Here is an 18952-nt window from a genome sequence, read left to right as displayed (position 1 = left end):
TGCAGGGCAGGCCTGACCCTGCACTCACGGGGCAGCGGGAACTGGAGTGACCTGGCCCCAGCCCGCTCTGGACTCGGGACTGGGGGGCAAGGGGGAACCACCCCCCAGCACTCGCCGGCGGTGCACAGCTGGCTGGGGCCGGGTCGCTCTACTTCACACCGCCGGTGAGTGCAGACCCGACTGCTGCTGGAGTCCTCAGGGGAGCGGGGGAAGGGCTGGGGAGGAGCAGGGGTGGGAAGAGGCGGGGTGGGGGCAGAGCAGGGGCGGGGCTTTGGGGAAGAGGCGGGGCTGGGGCAGAGCAGGGGCGGGGCTTTGGGGAAGAGGCGGGGCTGGGGCAGAGAAGGGGCGGGGCTTTGGGGATGAGGCCGGGCAGGGGTGGAGGCAGCTTAGCCGGCCAGGGGATCGGGCTGGCCGGGGCCCCTTCCGACTCTGGGCCCGGCGTCAGTACTGCTTCCTGCCCAGAGGGTCTGCGATGAACGTGCACTCAAAAATGTAACGCGTTAATTGTGCTGTGCATTAATCGCAGGCATTAACGGCAGTTAATCGACAGCCCTAATAGGAATTAGATACGGTGTCCTGTCAGCTAATTTCTAAGTAATAATCTGCAAAAAAACCTCTGTAGTTTTCAGGTGCCTAAGTAGCTCCTGGAATCACAGTTAAAGTTGCCCCCCTACCAAAATCTGAAATGGCCCCCCTGGGCTCTTACCATGGCCGGCTTCAGGCCTGACTGGGGGTGGGTCCTCGGGGGGAGAGGAGGAGGATGGGGCAGGGCCCCGTGGCGAGGGGGGCTAAGGCCCACCTCAGCCCCGCACTGGGAAGACACTTCCTCTGCCAATCTGTGCCTGCCCCAGGCTACTACGCTTGTGTTAAAACATGGGCGGCCGTGAGGGCCCTGACGCAGCGTATTCTGAAGAAGGTTGAGTTGTTGAACACTCTCTACCTCCCTCATTCAGTTAAAGCTTTGACACCCCTTTCTGCTGGCTGCGCAGGGTGTGGGGTGTGTGTGAAAGGGGAGGCCGTGTGGCCCTATCACAGGAGCGGAGACCTGAAGCAGCTGGCACCTCTGGGGGCTGTTTACAGTATTCAGTGACTCCCCTTAATCCCTCTCCCACCCACACACCCTTTCGAGTTCCTGGAGGACTTGTGGTACCCTCCCCCAGGGAGGAAGACACAATCATACATAAACCTTTCATCAATGTAATACAGTGGTCACCAAAGATACTGCGAGAGGTTGCAATGTATGTCACAACATGATGTCTAATGGCCAATCACAATACAGGACTTCCTAAAGCTGTTTTGTAATTTCCCATAAATTATAGAGTCACCCTTCTCCAAGAATAGGGCTGGGCTGGACTTTAGCCTTCAGATTAGCAGTGATAAGGTTGGATTAAATTATTATGCCCATGAACTCTTGCCACACACTATGATGTTTACTTATCATGTTTGCTTTATCCTCAAAATGAAACCTCCCAACACAAAGTGCACAATTGAATGTCTTGTTCTAAAATTTGGAAAAGCAGCTCAGAGACCTTTCTCCTTAACTTGAGAATAGAAGCTTGTGGCAGCCTGCATGAAAACGTCCTCAGGGCAGACAGAAAATTGCAAAGCACTACCCATGGGATCCTCCTGGAAAGAAAAGGACAAAGCCACTCAAGTGTAGCACTGTAAGTTACAATTCACCATAGTCAGTATATCAAAGACTTCTGACAGCATGATTGACTTGATCTTCACCCTGATCTGGAGAGGGTCCTTTAGCAATGTAGTCTGTGTACTAAACGCTGGCTAACAACCACACTGACAGGAGTCAAGGAAATCTGAGGTTCCCCCCAACTAGCACTAGAGTGACCTTGACAAAAGATTCTTGATGAACTTTCCCTTAAAAAGGAGATAATAGACAGGACAATAACTGAGAAGATTTTTACTGTCAAAAATGATTTCTTTAGTAAGGGCCTATTCGTCGCTTTCTTGCCCTAAATCTCTTCTGATAATAGTCCGAATGTCTCCCAGCTGGATTTTATTAGAGTCTAACTCACGGATTATAACCCAAAGAGCCATAGGAACTTCCACTTCCTTGGCAAGGGACAGTGGCTCTTACTGACAGTGTTTGTCCCCCAAAGATAAGTCCACCGCTCTGGAATCTGAAAATTTGGTCCGAATCTGCAGGTTATTTTCTGAGAAATGGATTAAAACCCCCTCGCAATTAAAACTACTTGATTTCATATGTCACTGGAAGCAACACAGATCCACCAGCCCTTTTTGTCACTTGGAATAACTTTGCCGATCAGGACTTTGTAGAAGTTAGCTGGAGGCGAAGAAGCCCAGCTGTGCCCCATGCAAAGCCCTTGGCTCAAGATATCAAAATGTTTTCATGCTGCAGTTGATGAGAATCAGGCAGTGACTCAGGCCGCCATTATTCCAGCCACCTGTTTTCGCTCTTCCTCTGTCACAGATCATGTGTATGTACCCTGATGACCTGTGAGAACATGGCTTAGAAGACACTATTTAGATATTATTGTATCAATCACAGAGGGCAAACATTAAGCAGAATAAAAGATGGTCACTGCCACAGTTATTGGTATTTTTCAGGGGGGCGTATGACTCTAGGATGTTCCCTCTCTAAAAACTGAAAGACCACAGTGCTTTTTCCCAGAACCACCTGCTGCAGAGAGCTCTGCCATGAGCTAGGCTGTAGGTACCTCCGGAGTCCCACAACACAGTGACCCAGCGACGGCGGGAAGAAATGCTGTATAGAGCTGGCTGTGGATGTGGCAGGTGCTGTTTTCCAACAACTGTTCTGCAGGGTGGCTGTGCTGCACCATTGCAGGGACCAACAGCGTCCAGTGCTGTCACTCCACAGTCTTTCGTGGTAGAGCCTCCCTTTCCCAGCTGAGACCACAAGGTGTTTCTGGACTCACAAGAGTAACATGAGACAATGTACACATAGAAAACGCCTGTTTGGTGTGCAAAGTTCAGAATCAGCCCATTTCTGAGAACAGTAAAAGGAAACTAAATTCCTCTCTTCTCTGCAGAAGCAGCCATGGCTGCTGCAAATCCAGCAAAAATTCTTCAAGGTGAAGTGACTTGTTCAGTGTGTCTAGATTATTTTAAAGATCCAGTGTCTCTAGATTGTGGGCACAATTTCTGCCAAGCCTGCATCGCTCAGTGCTGGGAGGGATTGCGTGTAAACTTCTGGTGTCCTGAGTGCAGAAGAACCTTCTCCCAGAGAAACTTTAAACCAAACAGACAGCTAAGGAATATTGTAGAAGCTTCCAGAATGTTTACAGTGAAGTCAACAAAAGAACCAGAAGTTGAGAGAGTGTGTGAAATACACAAGAGGGCTTTAGATGTCTTCTGCCAAGAGGATGAAACACCCATTTGTATGGTTTGCCATCTGTCCCGAGATCACAAAGAACACACTGTGGTTCCCATAGAGGAGGCTGCCGAGGATTACAAGGTAAGGAATCACGGGACGGTGTAAAACCTGGAATAGCCAGGAACTGCATTTTAAATAAAAAATTTATTGCAAAAAAGAGCAGATACTGTTAGAGACCCTTAAGAACAATATTTTAGCAATGAGAACAGACTTATAACACACTGTTATTAACCACTTCTGGACCCAAACCATTTTTAACACCAATAAGGACTCAGAAAAGTCAGTTCCAAATTGGCTCGGGGCTGAAATTTATACATATAGCACAGAACTATTACAATGGAACTGCTGCTGACCTGGGACACATATTTTGCATGAAATTAAAACTACATCTTTTATGTAGTTGCCAATTTTGGTTGGAAGTATTCATAACCTAATCTTTAATTAATCCTGGAAGGTTGGCAACCGTAATCTCGTGTGCATGTGTTGTGCACTTGTCATGGATCAGCGCAGCCACAGAAACTGCTGGATTTTCCTCCAAAAAAGGCACACGAAGGGGGAGAGTAAAAGTCTCCGAGCTGAAACGTGGCATATGAACAAGTGCGGTTGGCTTCAATATTGTCACCTCTTTAAAAATACCAGTAACTTCTGGAAGGTCCAATTTACAGAGATTTTCAGGGACCTGGGTGTACTGACATACAAACCCTTCCAGGGCACAGTGAAAGTCATACTCACCACATAAGTCATTGTGACTGATTCTGCTTGTCTGTTTTTCATGTTATTTTTTATTCTGTATTTTTGAGGAGTCACTCTCATATCTGGAGGTGAGACCTTAGAGTCTGTTATTTTTCACTGGTAATTTTTAGATAGGCCTAAATATTTCTGCTCCACAACTTTTGACAGTGTTAAAAAGTGGTTCTGGGCTGGAATGAGTTAATAAGCATGCGCTACTAATCGGCTCTCATTCCTAAAATATTGTCCTCAAGGTAATATGCTAGATGTATACATTTAATCCTCTGGGTCACTGAGGAACCGTGTGTTCCAGGTCCTATTTGGCATTTAAAAATGGTTCTGGGATGGAATGGGTTGATAACTGCTAGTCGGCAGTTCTCATTGGTAAGATATTGTCCTCAAAGTGTTTTTTGGTGTTTAAAATATGGTTCTGGGCCAAAACAGGTGTCAAGGTTCCTTCCCCACTCTGAACTCTAGGGTACAGATGTGGGGACCAGCATGAAAGACTCCCTAAGCTTATTCTTACCAGTTTAGGTTAAAAACTTTCCCAAGGTACAAACTTTGCCTTGTCCTTGAACAGTACGCTTCCACCACCAAGCATTTTAAATAAAGAACAGGGAAAGAGACCACTTGGAGACGTCTTTCCTCAAAATATCCCCCCAAGCCCTACACCCCTTTCCTGGGGAAGGTTTGATAATAATCCTCACCAATTGGTACAGGTGAACACAGACCCAAACCCTTGGATCTTAAGAACAGTGCTCTGCGATACAACCGCATTTGCTCCAACCCCTCAGACAGAGACAAACACCTGCAAGATCTCTATCAGGCATTCTTACAACTACAATACCCACCTGCAGAAGTGAAGAAACAGATTGATAGAGCCAGAAGAGTTCCCAGAAGTCACCTACTACAGGACAGGCCCAACAAAGAAAATAACAGAACGCCACTAGCCGTCACCTTCAGCCCCCAACTAAAACCCCTCCAATGCATTATTAAGGATCTACAAGCTATCCTGAAGGATGACCCAACACTCTCACAAATCTTGGGAGACAGGCCAGTCCTTGCCTACAGACAGCCCCCCAACCTGAAGCAAATACTCACCAGCAACCACATATCACACAACAGAACCACTAACCCAGGAACCTATCCTTGCAACAAAGCCCGTTGCCAACTGTGCCCGCATATCTACTCAGGGGACACCATCACAGGGCCTAATAACATCAGCCACACTATCAGAGGCTCGTTCACCTGCACATCCACCAATGTGATATATGCCATCATGTGCCAGCAATGCCCCTCTGCCATGTACATTGGTCAAACTGGACAGTCTCTACGGAAAAGAATAAATGGACACAAATCAGATGTCAAGAATTATAACATTCATAAGCCAGTCGGAGAACACTTCAATCTCTCTGGTCACGCGATTACAGACATGAAAGTTGCTATATTACAACAAAAAAACTTCAAATCCAGACTCCAGCGAGAAACTGTTGAATTGGAATTCATTTGCAAATTGGATACAATTAACTTAGGCTTGAATAGAGACTGGGAGTGGCTAAGTCATTATGCAAGGTAACCTATTTCCCCTTGTTTTTTCCTACCCCCCCGCCCCCCAGACGTTCTTGTTAAACCCTGGATTTGTGCTGGAAATGGCCCACCTTGATTATCATAAACATTGTAAGGAGAGTGATCACTTTAGATAAGCTATTACCAGCAGGAGAGTGCGGTGGGGGGAGGTATTTTTTCATGCTTTGTGTGTATATAAAAAGATCTTCTACACTTTCCACAGTATGCATCCGATGAAGTGAGCTGTAGCTCACAAAAGCTTATGCTCAGATAAATTGGTTAGCCTCTAAGGTGCCACAAGTCCTCCTTTTCTTTTTGCGAATACAGACTAACACGGCTGTTACTCTGAAACCTGAAAAATCAATCAGGTTCTTAAAAGAAGAATTTTAATTAAAGTAAAGGTAAAAGAATCACCTCTGTAAAATCAGGATGATAAATACCTTACAGGGTAATCAGATTCAAAACATAGAGAATCCCTCTAGGCAAAACCTTAAGTTACAAAAAGACACAAAAACAGGAATATACATTCCCTCCAGCACAGCTTATTTTACCAGCCATGAAACAAAAGAAAATTTAACACATTCTCTAGCTAGATTACTTACTAACTTTACAGGAGTTGTACGGCTGCATTCCTGATCTCTTCCCGGCAAAAGCATCACACAGACAGAGAGAACCCTTTGTTTCCCCCCCGTCCAGATTTGAAAGTATCTTGTCCCTTCATTGGTCATTTTGGGTCAGGTGCCAGCGAGGTTACCTTAGCTCCTTAACCCTTTACAGGTGAAAGGGTTTTGCCTCTGGCCAGGAGGGATTTTATAGCACTGTATACAGAAAGGTGGTTACCCTTCCCTTTATATTTATGACACCAGGGTAATCACAATTTGTTATGAGTATGTTCTCTTAACTGTCTGTAACAGTATCTGCCAGTTTTTGCAACAATTGTATTGATTAAAATGCCATTCTGGGCCTTACTGGCTCGTTCCAGCTTTTACACCATCACCATGCCTATGCGCTGGACATGCATACTGCTGTCTCTTTCTAAGTATCCAGATGCCTATTTCTGACTTAAGCCCCAGAGTGATTCATAGACTGGAGGAAGACAGGCGTTTGGCTGCCTAGCTAGAGTATGGCGTCTGACCTGGCAGGTGGCCTCTGAGCACACCTACTGGATCAGGCTCGCCCTTCTAACTTTTAGCCACAGGGTTAGGGTACTCACCTGCTATGTAGGAAACACTAGTTCAAGTCCCTCCTCCACCTGATGAGAAGGGATTCAAACAGGGAACAGCTGACTCTCAGGTGAGTGCCCTAACCATGGACTATGGGATATTGTGATGTGGGGCTCCCTCCATCTCCTCTGTCAAAGCTATTCCACTAGGGATAAAAAGTCATTTGGACCAGAGAGAGAGAGACCAGATGCATGAGAATGACTGTCTAGCCAGGTGGTTAGAGCACTCACCCATTTTATTATGTATTTAATATTCTTGAAAATATAAAAAAATGTGGGAAAACCCTCCAAAAGCACCAAAACTAAATCACTTTTTCTTTTTTTAGGACCAAATTCAGAGCTGTTTGGAGATTTTGAAGAAAGAGAGAGAAAACATTCTGTCATTTAAAGTGAACGGGGAAAGGAAAAGCCAGAAACTGCTGGTAGGTACTGAGAAGCAAATGTGCACAGGGACATTATCAACAAAAGAGAGAGGAAGTATGGTTAAAAGATCAATATACATACAGACATGAGTTCAGTCCATTGAGGTTCAGATTCACAGCAGAGATGGTGAGCTTTGTAGTTGCAAAGAGTTCCTTTCAAATTCAGTTCATAGGTCATAGTCCAATGTCCAAATCTCACACCAGGACATACCAGCGTAACTGGGACCTCAGTCTTGCGACTCAAACTTCCCCTGATGAAGACTCAGCAGATCTGAGATGACAGAATCAGGACCCAAGGATCCTTTATACAATTTCATGTCTTTTGTCGAGTTGGAATTCTTCAGGGAACAAAAGTAATTAGGATGACTTTGAAGGAGGTCTGTCACCGGTACTTAGCTATCCCAATTAACATAAGGCCATTTGTTTGTTCCTCCACCATTCACAGCACATGTCAAAGAGAGATGAATACTGTGTTTACAATTCATTTACATGATAGGATGTTCTTTTGACTTCTGAATTATCAGAATACAGCACAGACAGGGACTGTTGACTACATTGGCCACCCTACTCATACATATATAAATACACAAAAGCACAAACATTATCTCCCCACATGTCTTCTGTGGGTTATTTATTTTGCAGGATGTTTACCCCTTTCTAGCCATGCACCACAATTCTAAACACCAGTTAGGACTCTTGAAAATCTATTGGAAAATCTTCGGTCTACTGAGCATAGAGTATGCACTCGATAAAATGTCAGACGTTAAATTTGATGGGGTTGATAGAATGTGGGGTCTGACCTGGCAGGTGGCCTCTGATATACATATGCAATGATATGCTTCCATGTTCATACATAAGTCTTTATAAACTATTCCATGATTTTCCCTGGCTTGTTCCTGGCTTTGACCTGTGCTTTCCCTGTTTGTATCTCTTCATTTCAGAAACAGCTACAAACTGAGAAGCAGAAGCTTGTGTCTGAAGTTCAGCAACTGTACCAGTTACTGAAGGAACAAGAACAACTCCTCCTGGCCCAGCTGGAAGAGCTGAATAAGGAAATTGAAAAGAGGAGCGCTGAGTATGTTGCCAAACTATCTGAGGAAATATCTTCTTTCAGTCACCTGATCAGTGAGATGGAGCAGAAGTGCCAGCTACCAGCGAGTGAATTCCTGCAGGTGAGACAGTGTTAGAAACACCCTAGAACATTTCACAGGGAAAGAAAGTCTCCTAACCCTTCACTTTTGGAGTATAAGAGTGAAATATACATTTTTTTAAGGGCTTGATCAAATGCCAATTAAAGTCAATGGAAATATTCTTCTTGACTCCAGTGGTCATTGGATTGAGCCCTAAAAGAATAAAAAAAGTTCTTCTTTAGAATTTTAGTGGGAGAAGACTCCTCCAAAAATCTCAAACTCCAAACTCTGTTCTCCCTGTCTCATAATGCAAGAACAAAGGGACATTCAATAAAATTAGAAGGTGGCAAATTCAAAACTGATCCAAAGAAACATTTTCACACATCACCTAATTAGACCATGGAACTCATTGTTACAGGATGTCATTGGTACCAAGAATTTAGAAAACTCAAAAACCAATTGGACATTTATATGGACAATAAGAATATCCAGAGTTATAATAAATAACCAAAAAAATTAATTGATATTAAACTTCATTCTTCATTGCTTCAGCCAGTCTCTAGCTATTAGAGAGCAGCGTGAGAATGTGAGGAGCAGATTTTCTTACACCTTCCTCTGAAGCATCTGACATTGTCCACTTTTGGAGACAGGATACTAACTAGATGGACCTCAGGTCTGATCCTGTTGATCATTTCCTGTGTTCCAAATGCTAACTTCAGAAGATCTAAGATGGAGCCAGGCTTTAATTATGGAAAAAGCTAAGATTCAACCTGTTCCATTTTAAGACTGATTTTGCCACTCTTAATACATACCACAAAAAAGGAAAAAGATTGGCCTCAAAATTGATACATGAGGTCTGAGGCTGGTGTGACTTTTTCTGCCAGAACTGAAGTTTAGTTAGACAAGGCGTTCGTTACTTATGGTACCTTGAAAGTGTAAGTAGTCGTTAGAATTCCAAAAGCCTTCTAATTATTTTAATGTTCAAAAAGTGCCTCTAACTAGCAAAAAAGGAAGGGAGAAATAAATCTTAGTCTACTGGACTTCTCTAGCTGATATCGAGGGTCAAATTCTCTGTTGTGTCCAATATCTGCTGTGGGCAGTGTTCTTCACTTCCCAGATCTCCTGCATTGAACCTGGCGTGTAGGGCAGTGATTGGCCCGCTGTTACTCTGTACCCAACCCTCATTGTTCTCACCCAGCCCCAACTTCCTGTGGAGGTCAAGAAGTCCACAGGATGGGCCTTGCGAATGTTTATGGGGCAGTGGGGAGAAAGTTTAAAGCATTGAAGCAGCACAGCCTGGGGGCATCCCTCCCTCTGGACCCACTGGAGTCTCTAGGAGTGGATCTTCCCCAAACCTGTGTGTTAGGAAGATCCTTGTTCAACACATCGTAAGACTGAGCCCTCTGATTCCATGTGCCAGCTGGTTATCCAAATGTCACTCTATGAAGAGGTAGTGTGCCTCCATAGACAAACTTCCTGGGCCCAGATCCTGCAGTCAGAGCACTTATCCAAAAGAGCAAAGGCAACATGTTTGATATTTTTGTTTTTATTAATAAAGAACAAATATAATTTCACTTGGAAACTCAAAACTGTGAAGACAAAGTGAATCCCCTCCAGAGCAGAAGGGATCCCCAGTATGTGATCAATGGGACTGAATTTCCTTTTATCTTTCTCCTCTAGGACATCAAAGGCATCTTGAGCAGGTAGGTGGCTCCTTCTCACTCTCCCTTTCACTTCCCTGGGCAGAGAAGTGATTTTGGACATGAGACCTGGCTCCCCGTGGTCCAGCAGTGAAGACTGTGGGGGTGGTTCCCAATCTCCCTCTGTTAAATCTAATCTTGAGGCTGTTGTCATGTTGGACTAGACTCCAGAATAGAGCAGCCTGAGAAAAGAGTGATTTACCTACAGATAGAGTTATTTGTAGTGCTTCTGGTGGAACAGAGACCTCAGGAAATTGGGGATGGAGAATGAGTTTTTCATTTCTAGGTCATAGACTTCATCTCCACCTAGGTTGGTAGGGATGGATAGTCAGGGCCGTCTGATGACTATTCAATGAGCTGTTTATTAATTGTTTCTTATTATGCCGTGAGCTCTATCAGTGGGCTTGGCGTGGCAACAGATATGCTAGAAGAGACATTCCCTGCCCTAAGGACTTTATAATGTGCTTTTATCAGTAGTATTATGGCAGGGCCGAGAGGCTCAAGGGAAAATCAGGGCCCAGCATGCTGGGTGCTGCACAGACATATACAAAGAGACAGTCCCTGCCCCCAACGAGTTTACATTCTAAATAGACACACGAGAACAAGGGCGGAGGGAGGAAGGATTACAATACATTTAAGGGGACATTCAATAAGGACAAAGTACTGCACTTCAGAAGGAAAAATCGAATGTACAATTACAAAATGGGGAATAACTGGGCTGGCAGCAGTACTGTGGAAAAAGATCTGGGGGTTCACGTGGATCACACATTGAATGAGTCAGAAGTGCGATGCTGTTGTGAAAAAGGCAAACGTCATTCTGGGATGTTGTCCCAGGTTGCTGTATTCACGGCAGGTGTTGACTCCTCCTGGCTGTTCTGTTCTGCTTCCAGGTCCAACACCTCCCCTTGCAGTCTCTCCCCCAGGTGTGCTCTCTGTCACTCTGCAGCCTCATCTCTCGCTCCAGGAGCTGCAGCTTCCTCTTCGGCCCTCCAGCCTGATCACTAAATGGTTTCTCCTTCTGTGGTATAGAGTCTCCCTGGTCCCACTGTCCAGGCAATTCCCCTCCATCAGTGGCTGGTAGGGGAACTTGAGCCTGTCCACTGCTTCGGGTTCCAGCCCAGGGACCATGGTAGGCCACATGCAGGCAAGGTCTGCTCTCTCCCTGGGCTGCTTCCTACTCACCTCCCATAGGCTTTCTTCTCCACCCTTCTCTCTTATAGGGATTAGACTAGATGACCCTTGAAGTCCTCTCTAGCCCTATGATTCTAAGTACTCCCTTCCTTCAGGGCCAGGCTCCGAGCATGCTATTCTTCCCCTGGGTTCCCTCTTTCCCTCACTAATGCACAGAGGGTGGCTTTAAACTTTCTCACTGCAGCCAATTTTTGTTGCCAGTTTCCTGGCTTTCTACTAGCCCAGCCCACAACTGCTCAGCTGAGCTTCATCTTCCAATTAGGGGTTGCTTCTCTGGCCTAAACCGCTCATGTGTGGCCTGTCTCACTAATCTCCTCTTTCTCAGCTTCTTTCATCCTTTTTGGGGGCTGATGTGGGGTGAACATCCCATCACAGATGTATTAACGAGACTGTCATATGGCATATTAACAGGAGTGACCCAGGTGGACGTTGTTCCACCCTTCTTGCCACTGTGAGGCCTCAGCTGGAATACCATGTCCTGTTTTGAGCATCGCACTTTCAGAAAGATGGGGGAAAATTGGAGAGATTTCAGACGAGAGCAACAAACATGATCAGAGGTTTAGAATGGACGAGCTGTGAGGAAAGGTTGAAATAAATGGGTATGTTTAGTCTAGAGAAGAGAAGACTCAGGGAGGGCCTGATAACAGTCTTCAACTATGTCTGAGACTGTTCTACAGAGAGCGGTGATCACTCGTGCTTCAAGTCCAGTGTGGGTAGAACAAGAAGTAATTGGTTTAATTTGCAACAAGGGAGATTTACATCAGTGTGACGGGGTTGCCGGGGTGCAACCTGGACGGTGGGACTGCTGAGCTCTCCAAATCCCCGACCTGGGCTGCCTCTCGCACCTTGATGTTGATGTCAACCTACAAACCTGACAGGCCCTGCGCTTACGCAGACGCCCACGGGCAGGGACACGCCCACGGGCAGGGACACGCCCAGCTGTGTTACACGACTCACCTCCCAGCCATTGATGAAGCGGCAATAGAAAGGCACCAGCCAGTTCCCCCCAGCTCCAGCCCTGCCCCCCAGAACTGCACCGACTCACCCTGCTCAAGGCTCCGTTGGACAGTGCAAGTTCATTAAGTCGTTTGCCACTTGCTCAGGGTGGAGTGGACACACACTCGCCTTTGTAAGCTGAGAACCCCTGTGCTAGTGGACTGACCATTGTATGTATCCAAAGAACGAAATAAGAACATAAATTATCTTTGAAATGGGTTAATGGGTCTCACTCCAGGTCCTGGTATGATGGATATCGACATCACCACAAGGATTGTCACTAATTATCTCCCTTAAATGGTGTCAGGATATGTCAGGGGATCCTGCTTCCCACACTCACAATACAAGAACAAGGGGACATTCAGTGCAGCTGAAAGGCAACTAGTGTAAAGCTGAGAAAGGGAAATACTTTTTTTTACACGATTCATAATTAACCCATGGAACTCATTGCCACATGGTATTACTGAGTTTCATAGATGCATAAAGTTGAAGGCCAGAAAGGACCGTAAGATCATCACATTTGACCTCCTGTATATCACAGCACAGGCTTTGACTTTCTCTTTCCCCTGGGGGTGTTCGACCCCTGCTTGGCCCCGGACCCTGCCCCCACTCCACCTCTTCCCCACAAGGCCCTGCTCTGCCTCTTCCTGCCATGCCCCACCTCTTCCCGCCTTTGCTCGACCCCTCTCCCCCCCAGGGCCTCCTTTCCGTTACTAAACAGCTGATCCCCGGTGGGCAGGAGGTCCTGGTAGGCAGGGGGAAGAGCTGATCGGCAGGGCCTGCTAACAGGCAGGAGGCATTGGCGGGAAGTGGGGGGAAGCTGATCTGTGGGGCTGCTGGTGGGGCTGAGCACCCACGATTTTTTTTCCGTGGGTGCTCCAGCCCCGGAGCACCCACAGAGTCGGTGCCTATGTATCACAGGTACTTAAATTTCACCCAGTTATTCCTGTATTCAACCCAATAATTTGTATTTGACTAAATCCTAACATGCATCGACTAAAGCACCGTCCAGAAAGCCATTCAGTCTAGATTTAAAGACATCAAGAGACAGTAACGCCTGAAGCTCCCTAGAAGTGGGGGGGCCACCAGTGCCCAAACCATGGCCCCACCCTTGCTCTGCCTCTTCCCCTGAAATCCCACCCCCTGCTCGCTCCTCTCCACCCCCTCCCCCCATCACTTGCCTTTAAGGCAGGTTAAAACTGAGAGAGCATCAAGAGATGGAGAATCCACCACTTCCCTTGGCAGTTTCTTCCAATGGTTAATTCACCCACACTCTTAAAAAGTCTGTCTTATTTCCCATTTGAATTTCTCTGGCTTCAGCTTCCAGCAATTGGTCCTTGTTGTGCCTTTGTTTGCTAAACTGAGGAGCCCTTTAGTACCAAGTATTTTCTCCCCGTGATGGTATTTATGCCCCATACGCAAGTGCCAGGGTGCTCTCAGTGCAAGGCATTTTTACCCCAGCCCTGAAATAATTTTTGAGGGTCTTCTCTGCACCATCTCCATTTTTTCAACGTCCGTTTTAAAATGGGGACACCAGACCTGGATGCAGTTTTCCAATGTCGGTCTCACCAAAATGAAGGGGAAGCTTGTAGTGTCAAACTGGTATTGGACGTATTCCTGAGGCCAGAGAGACTTTAATCCCCCACGGTCGGCTGAGCTACAACCATTCGCTAGAATAAAATACATTTTAGTAAAACACAAATATGAACGGACTCCACAAGGAGTAACACTGGGTTGTTCTTCAGATTTGAGAGGGAGAAGTTTCAGAACCCAGTGGCCTTTTCTTCGGAACTGAAATGGAGAATCTGGGAATCTTCTCAAAGGAATGCGTCTCTGGAGACCATAATGAAGAAATTCAAAGGTAATAAACAGTCACCTGGGGAATTTTCTCACATATATTACACTGATAATTGACAGAGCTGGGGACATGTCTGAGGAAAAATAATTGTGGACGGAGATAGTCAACTAATCATTCAGAACCTATGAATTCCCTCCTCAGCTCTCAATGCGGCGCATACACACTGGGTTAGGGTCCTAAATTTGAACTCCCTGGGGATTTTCCTTTCCTAGCAGCTATGAACGTTAACCTGAGCTTGAGCTTTCTGCTGAATTAACTGTTTTTGAAGTATGTTTGTTTGGATTTTTTGTCTGGAAGTCCTCCTGTGTCATCAGAGTCCCTCTCTTGCTTTAGAGCAGGGGTGAGGAAACTTTTTTCTATCACAGGCCATTGACCCACAGAAAAAAATCAATCCTGGGCCACTCACCCGCAGAGGGACAGAGAGGGTGCATGGAGGCTCAAGACCATGCGCAAAACCTGGGGGGTGTTACAGCACCCTCTCCACTCCTCGTTCTTGCAGCTCTTCACAGAGACTCGGGGCTTCCCCCGTCCCGTGGCAGGGCGAGTCGGCACTTGTGGCTCCATCCCTGCGGCAGGGGAGGGAAGTGGTGCTGCGGGACGGATGAAATTTAGCAACAGGCTGGATCTGGACTGCAGGCCGTAGGTTCCACACCCCCGCTTTAGAGATTCTCCACCTTTTATCCCCCTGAGCTGGAGATAATGAGACCATCAGGTCTGTCAGGAAGGATGAGCCAAGTTTACTAAGTTCTAATGGTACAGGGGCAGATTTAATGTTGATTGAATCTAATCAGTGAGAAAGTTTCTGTGTATTGGTCTGTCTGTGAATTATGTGTGGGTTTCAGAGGATTTGTCTACATAGCAATTAAACACCTGTGGCTGGCCCATGGCTGCTGACTCAGGCTCACGAGGTTTGGGCTGGGGCTGGAGCCTGGGCTCTGCGACCCTCTCCCGTCACAGGGTCCCAGAGCCCAGGCTTCTGCTGAAGCCCGAGCATCTACACCACAATCAAACAGCCCCATTCCCCGAGGTCTGCGAGCCCAAGTTGGCTGTGTGACCTTACAGATCATTGTTGGAACCAAGGTCCTATAGTGGCACCAAATCTTTTACAAAGGAGGTCAAGTAAGGTCTCTATGAAAAGGTTATGATTTGCTGGTTATGATTATGCTATCTGTATGCATGTATCATTTCAAACTTGTGCTATGCTTCTGAGTGACACCTCAGACAGTTTGGCATGAGCACTGCCTAGCCTGCTTGATGGCCCATTAAGGACCATCAGCTCTACAAGTGACCCATTGAGAGAAGGCAGATACACCTTATGACCTTTTTTTCCTTTTTCTGCAGTATTGGTTTTCATAACCATTCATCCCCATAAGGAGTGGCACTGGTGGTGATACTGGGAAATGGGAGTGTCTGAGGGAATTGCTTGTATGACTTCTGGTTAGCCAGTAGGGTGAGACCGAAGTCCTCTCTGGTTGGTTGGTTTGGTGTGCCGTCCTAGCCTTGGGCTGTGACTGCCCTTCTCTAAGCAATTTGTCCTGAATTGATACTCTCAGTAGTGTCTTGCCAGAGGCCGCTTTGTTACAGGCTGTCATGGGCCAGCCACAGGTGTCTAATTGCTGTGTAAAACATCTCTGACTATGTCATGTAATCTTAGGTAATGTGCTTTGTTTTTGTTTTGATAAAGCCTGCTGCAGTTTCCACGATATGCATCTGAGGAAGTGAGCTGTAGCTCACGAAAGCTTATGCTCTAATAAATTGGTTAGTCTCTAAGGTGCCACAAGTCCTCCTTTTCTTTTTGTTTTTAATGTTTGTGGTTATTTTTAGTGATGTGTGTAATGGTTTGTATTGGTCTGAATTGCACTTAACCTCCTTAACTAGAACTTCATAAAGTTTGTTTTCTTTTCATTTGGCTTTTGTGTTAGAACATTAACAATGTGAATATATTCATAAACACAACAACCTGACATTTTGTCTTTTTCATCCTTTTCTTCCTCTAGACTCACTGTCGTCTAGACAGCAGTTGGACAAAGGTAAATTTCTCGTATAAAAGCGTGAGTGAAAACTTTCATATGAATTATGGTGGCTCATTGGCAGCGCCATATTTCAAGTTTTGTTTCAATTTTGCATTTGACAGGAGCCAAACACCATATTACTGGTGGCTACCCAGATCTTTCCTAAAAACAGAAAAGTAGATTCTTTTCTCTATTATAATTTAGAACTTTTAACTAGTGGTTGGGTTAACGAGCTGGGCTGGGGTGCGGGCGAGGGGGCGAGCAGTGTATCTCCATAGAGATCTAAGAGTTTAAAAATGAGCCTTTTGGAAAATCAGAGAGGAACATCTCCCCTCATTTTCAGAACTCTTTATGCACATACATCACATCCCCTGGCCATATGATTATTATTAGCAAATGCACAAGTGGTACAATGAAGAATAGGAAAATTCAACATTTAAAAATATACATTTCTGTTTTATCTCTCTACTTTATAAGTGAAAAGAAAAAAATGCTAAAAATGTCAAAAGGGGTTAGGTAGACATCACATATTAGCTGGGGGCATAGACAGGATGCATCACACTATGGCTGCTCTCTGCTTTGCAGCCCTGAGGCCCCTGTAACTAGGAGCCAGGTAGACTAAAGGAAGGACAAAGCTTAAAACCACCTCCCTCTAACCCCCCTTGTCTTTCCCCCAAGCACAAGGATGGAATAACTGTGTGTGTTGTGTGCTGTGTGCTCTCCCCAAGCTCGTCCTCCTCCTCATCTTCCCCATCTGCAAAGTCCTCAGCCATGGCGGAGAGTATCCCATCCTCGGAGTCCACGGACGGGGTGGGGTAGTGGTGGCGGCCCCCCCTAGAATTGCATGCAGCTCAGCGTAGAAGCGGCATGTCTGGGGCTCTGTCCCGGAGCGTCCGTTTGATTCTTTGGTTTTCTGGTACGCTTGTCTGAGCTCCTGAAGTTTCATGTGGCACTGTGTTGCGTCCCTGATGTAGCCTCTGTCCCTCATGGCCTCTGAGATTTTTGGAAATGTTTTGGCTTTTCGTCTTTTGGAACGTAGTCCTGATAGCACGGATTCCTCTCCCCATACAGCGATCAGATCCGATACCTCCCGTTCGGTCCATGCTGGAGCTCTTTTTCGATTCTGGGACTACATGGTCACCTGTGCTGATGGGCTCGCCTGGCCAAACAGAAAATGAGATTCAAAAGTTCCCGGGACTTTTCCTGTACACCTGGCCAGTGCATCTGAGTTCAGAGTGCTGTCCAGAGCGGTCACAATGGTGCACTGTGGGATAGCTCCCAGAGACCAATACCTTCGCATTGCGTCCACACTAACCCTAATTCGAAACGGTGATGTAGATATCAGTGCTAATCCCCTCGTTGGGGAGGAGTACAGAAATCGGTTTTAAGAGCCCTTTATGTTGAAAAAATGGCTTCGTTGTGTGGACGGGTGCAGGGTTAATTCGGATTTAATGCTGCTAAATCCGACATAAACTCGTAGTGTAGACCAGGCCTCAGACTCTGGGTTTGGGGGCCTGGCTCAGCTGAGCTGATCCCTTCACTCTGACACTGAACTGGCTCTGTCAGGGGTGTGAATCCCCCCCTGCACATGGCTGAGATCTCAGCGGTGCTCCCCATGCAGAGCTGGGTAAATCCTGGACGGGGGAGATTCTCTGACTCACTCCCCCGCTGGGGCAGGTTCTGTGACTGACACGATCAGACCCCTGCCCCAGGGCTGAGCTCTGCCCCTCACCCTCTGATTCTCTCTCTGCAGCGAAGGTGACTCTGGATCCAGACACGGCCCATCGCCAACTCATCCTGTCTGAGGGTCGGAGACGTGTGACATGGGGACGCACGCGGCAGGCTCTGCCCCACAGCCCTGAGAGATTTGACTATGAGCCCTGCGTGCTGGGCTGTGAGGGATTCACCTCGGGCCGACACTACTGGGAGGTGGAGGTGGAGGTGGAGGGGGAGTGGAGGGGAGTCTGGGCTGTGGGGGTGGCCAGAGAGTCCGTGGGCAGGAAGGGACGGATCGGCTTTACCCCTGAGCAGGGGATCTGGGCTGTGCAGGGCAGAGGAGATCAGTCCCGGGCTCTCACGTCCCCTGATGATCTCACCCCCTTCTCCCCGAGCCAGGCACCCCGCAGGATCCGGGTTTATCTGGACTGTGAAGGGGGGCGGGTGGCGTTTTTCGATGCTGGTCGCGGGGACCCGATCGTCACTTTCCCGCCGGCCGCTTTCGCCGGGGACCGAATCCGCCCGCTCTTCTGCGCGGGATTCGAGGGAAGATCTTCTCCTTTACTGTACCGTTCCCTGGGCCGACGCTGCCAACTCACACTGTGTCCCTGAGCTTCCCTCTCTGTCCCCCCGAAACAGGCTCCTCTAGCCCCCTGCCTCCTGATCTCTATGACCTGGAGGACTCCGCCAGTCCTCCCCCCCTGCACAGACAGGGCTGAAGGGGGGTGACGCTCTCCCCGTAGCTCTATGGCTGTGGAGGTCCGTGTGAGGCGGCGCTCTAGGCTGGGTCTCTATGCTCCTAGGAGGCCAACTCGGTGTGGAGTTGTGGGGGAGGGGGGAGTCCCACCAAGGAAGGAGGGAGCCCCCCCCTGTGGGAGGGACCCAGCCGAGGGCCAGGGAGAGACCCCTCAACTGAGCGGAGGGGAGCCGGGGGAGCCCTGGGGGAGGGAGCTGGGGGGGAGGGGACCCAGGCAGTGGGGAGCTGGAGCCGGTTGTTAAATTTTGGAACCGGGTTTAGAACCGGCTGTTTCGCCGCT

General features: G+C 47.3%; 1 protein-coding gene across 1 annotated transcript; it reads left to right on the top strand.

Moving 5' to 3' along the window:
- Window positions 1-3037: 3037 nt before the first annotated feature.
- On the top strand, window positions 3038-18527 carry LOC140897947 (zinc finger protein RFP-like). Its single transcript, XM_073311241.1, has 7 exons — window positions 3038-3454; window positions 7217-7312; window positions 8254-8484; window positions 10123-10145; window positions 14075-14190; window positions 16185-16217; window positions 17953-18527. Exons 1-7 carry the CDS (start codon window positions 3038-3040, stop codon window positions 18525-18527), a joined length of 1491 nt encoding a protein of 496 aa, XP_073167342.1.
- Window positions 18528-18952: the final 425 nt, after the last annotated feature.

The sequence above is a fragment of the Lepidochelys kempii genome, chromosome 14, assembly GCF_965140265.1.
Source record: "Lepidochelys kempii isolate rLepKem1 chromosome 14, rLepKem1.hap2, whole genome shotgun sequence".
In the NCBI taxonomy this organism is placed as follows: domain Eukaryota; kingdom Metazoa; phylum Chordata; order Testudines; family Cheloniidae; genus Lepidochelys; species Lepidochelys kempii.
Note: the sequence above shows the minus strand (reverse complement) of the source record. Positions and strands in the feature narration are given on the sequence as shown.

What these genes read in the sequence shown, in the direction of transcription:
- LOC140897947 (XM_073311241.1), top strand. Translation starts at nt 3,038, where the DNA reads ATGGCTGCTGCAAATCCAGCAAAAATTCTTCAAGGTGAAGTGACTTGT. An exon ending in ATCAAAGGCATCTTGAGCAG is followed by an intron (nt 10,146 to 14,074) that starts GTAGGTGGCTCC and finishes GTTGTTCTTCAG; the next exon opens with ATTTGAGAGGGAGAAGTTTC. An exon ending in TAGACAGCAGTTGGACAAAG is followed by an intron (nt 16,218 to 17,952) that starts GTAAATTTCTCG and finishes CTCTCTCTGCAG; the next exon opens with CGAAGGTGACTCTGGATCCA.